At 48.5% G+C, this 2,747-nt stretch overlaps 1 protein-coding gene across 1 annotated transcript; it reads left to right on the top strand.

Annotated features, from left to right (window-relative positions):
* The first annotated feature begins 1,736 nt into the window (after positions 1-1,736).
* On the top strand, positions 1,737-2,747 carry LOC139947587 (uncharacterized). Its single transcript, XM_071945534.1, has one exon. The coding sequence runs from the start codon at positions 1,737-1,739 to the stop codon at positions 2,745-2,747; it is 1,011 nt and encodes a 336-aa protein (XP_071801635.1).

Genomic DNA, 2,747 nt, shown 5'->3' with positions numbered 1-2,747 from the left:
AACCTCCCACTATACTAAAGGCTACACATCACAAGAAAGAAGAAAAAACCTCCCCTAATAGCTGATTGACGATTTTATAATTTATCGCAATCGGTTTCAATTTACAAGCAGACGGTATACGGCCCAAGAAGCTTCCTCCCGCTCACATTATTTCCTTACTAACTATTATATGAACGCCGGTTCGGATTTCTCGTTTGCCGCAACGGGTGTGGGTATTGTCGTAGGCAGGCAGGCCTGGCCCGTTGGACATACACAGAGAGTCGAAAGGGGGGGGGGGGGTGCCTCTGGTGCCTTTGTTATTTTGTTCACGCAAAAACGTGACAAAGCCTCCGGATTCGGTGATTAAAATACATTGCAGGACGGGCCGGTTGCGCCCCGTACGTCGACTGTGTATACGATTTGGTTTAGTGACGAACGGCAGAAGGGCGGACCACGTTGGGTTCGTGTCAGTGTATTGTGGAGCCCGGCGGCTGTTTGCAACTCCGAATTAATAATTATATACAATAATATAACTCCGAATTTCTTGTCAGTGCATGCTGTTATCATACAATCTAATGTTTAAGATCGCGGGCGTGTAATAGTAATATTGAATATAAATTACCGGAACCCGTAAGGTTTGGAAACATAATTAAGTGACGAAACTTGAAACAATGAAACGTTACAGGATGCCTGGAAGAAATATCAGAAAACATAATTCTGACAAGTTTTTGGCTTTTTAAGTCTTCGGGAAAGATTATGCTGGTTCGGAACGTCAGGCCACTATCTATACTACTTTTTACAGTTGTTTTTAGAAAATCTTCAACAAATGTTTGTCAGGGTAAGCAAAGGGAAATGTTGTACTGAGTTGAATTCTGCCAGGTGAAGTTGCGGGGATTTTGTTAAATGCCTCATGATCTGCGCCTTGTTTTTTCAGCAAACGGTAAACCAATGGATATGACAGCATGAAATAACATGATACATACAAACGTTTTTCTTATGACAAAGAACAAAAACTCGCATACAAATTTACAGTAGTCGCTTCACAACTATAAACGGTCACTTTAATTGCAAACATAAAACAGTCGTCTGCCTAATGCGTTTACGTTTACTGCACGCACAGCCAACAAGAAAAGCCGTAGGTTGAATAGCGGGGCCCTTGGGCCTGTCAAGAAACCTAGCAGGCTCGACGCGTGGCGCTTTTATAACTAAAGCAGTGATAGCACACGACAATGTTTGTTCACACACATTTCGAATGTCGTCCCGCCATATGTCTACCAGTGAGCCGCTGTTGCGTTTTGGAAACAATCAGTGGGGACCCCACATCTAGAAAACAAATCACATCTGACATGCGCACATAGGAGGTGATAATAAGTTTGAGCCAATCCAGTGGCATGTACTAAAGGACGTTTGGTGATCGTTCACGTAAAACGGCCTGTGATTAGCTGCCAAGTTATCAAGATGGTAATGAAGCTTCTTTTTTTCCCCGAACCTCACTGACAGTAAATCAAAGGAGTGGACCGTGTGTTATGAATGGTTCGACAGTCCCTCTCGGTGTTGAACTACAAAGATTGGATGAAGTTAAACTCATCCGTTCTGCTCCTTCACCGCACGTGGATGCCACAAAAGGAGAGTATTTAAGAGCAAGTGTCCGGGGCAAATTGAGATTATTAACTGACGAGGGCACACCGCTTGACTTTATTTGCAGCCGGAACTTTGTTGCGGACGACCGGACGGAAGCAAACGAGTAGTAGTACATGATGTTGTTGTCGACTGAGAGGACCGTACAGGAAATGGATGCGAGTACCGCAAACACTCCACCGAAGACGAGCCGATTTCCCGTCGGGGCAATGTCGAGCTGTTCACCCGCCGGGTCTGACTCGGGTGCCGAGTTCAGCGACGATGCTATGTCCGTGGACTCCACCGCGAGGTTGCAATCCTCTGATTTATCTTCGTCGCCGTTGATGAACATTGACAGTAAGGAGAAAATGAGTGCTTCGGCAGGGGGGAAAGCAGCCCGTTCTAAACATCTCGGAGTGGGCCACCGTCTCCTCAACCACGCGGACATCACCCGCAACCAATCTAAGATTCTGACCGAGGAGGAGATGCACTATCTACGGCTGAAGATCAACAGCCGTGAACGCAAACGGATGCACGATCTGAACACGGCATTGGACGGACTTAGAGAAGTCATGCCGTACGCACACGGACCGTCCGTTCGTAAACTTTCCAAGATCGCCACCCTCCTCCTTGCCAAGAACTATATCTTGATGCTCTCCAGCAGTCTCGAAGATATGCGTAGGCTTTTGGGGGAGGTGTACCAAGGGTCGCACCCACCACAAATACCCACCGGACAATCAAGCGTGGGGCTCGGGTCATCGCCAACGCTTCCCCCGTCCCCAACCCGCTCGGCTTACTTCCCACCGTCTTCTACACCCCTTGCCCCCGTGCCGAAGACTCTCTTGCTTTCGACACCTCTTTGCTCGACGACCCAACACTCAGCCCCCGAGAAAACCGCCTCATCACAACCCAGTTCGACGGTGTTCAGGACATTTGGGGAGTCCCCGGTTGAACGACACGGGAACTCGTCTTTGCCCGGCCGACCACCCTTGCCGACAGCGCCATGTTTCGGCCTTTACAACGGCTGGTCTATGCCGTGCTCCTGTGCCCAGTGCAAGGCTAATCCCAACGGCAGCTTGTCGGCACAGCACCGCGGTTTACACGGAGTGTCGGCATTTTCTGCCACAGAACTGATCAGACCAACAAAGTGA

This window comes from Asterias amurensis, chromosome 14 (genome assembly GCF_032118995.1).
Source record: "Asterias amurensis chromosome 14, ASM3211899v1".
Classification (NCBI taxonomy): domain Eukaryota; kingdom Metazoa; phylum Echinodermata; class Asteroidea; order Forcipulatida; family Asteriidae; genus Asterias; species Asterias amurensis.
This window is presented reverse-complemented; position numbering and strand designations above follow the sequence as displayed.

Bases quoted from the DNA above. Each gene is read 5' to 3' on its own strand.
- LOC139947587 (XM_071945534.1), top strand. From the start codon at position 1,737: ATGTTGTTGTCGACTGAGAGGACCGTACAGGAAATGGATGCGAGTACC.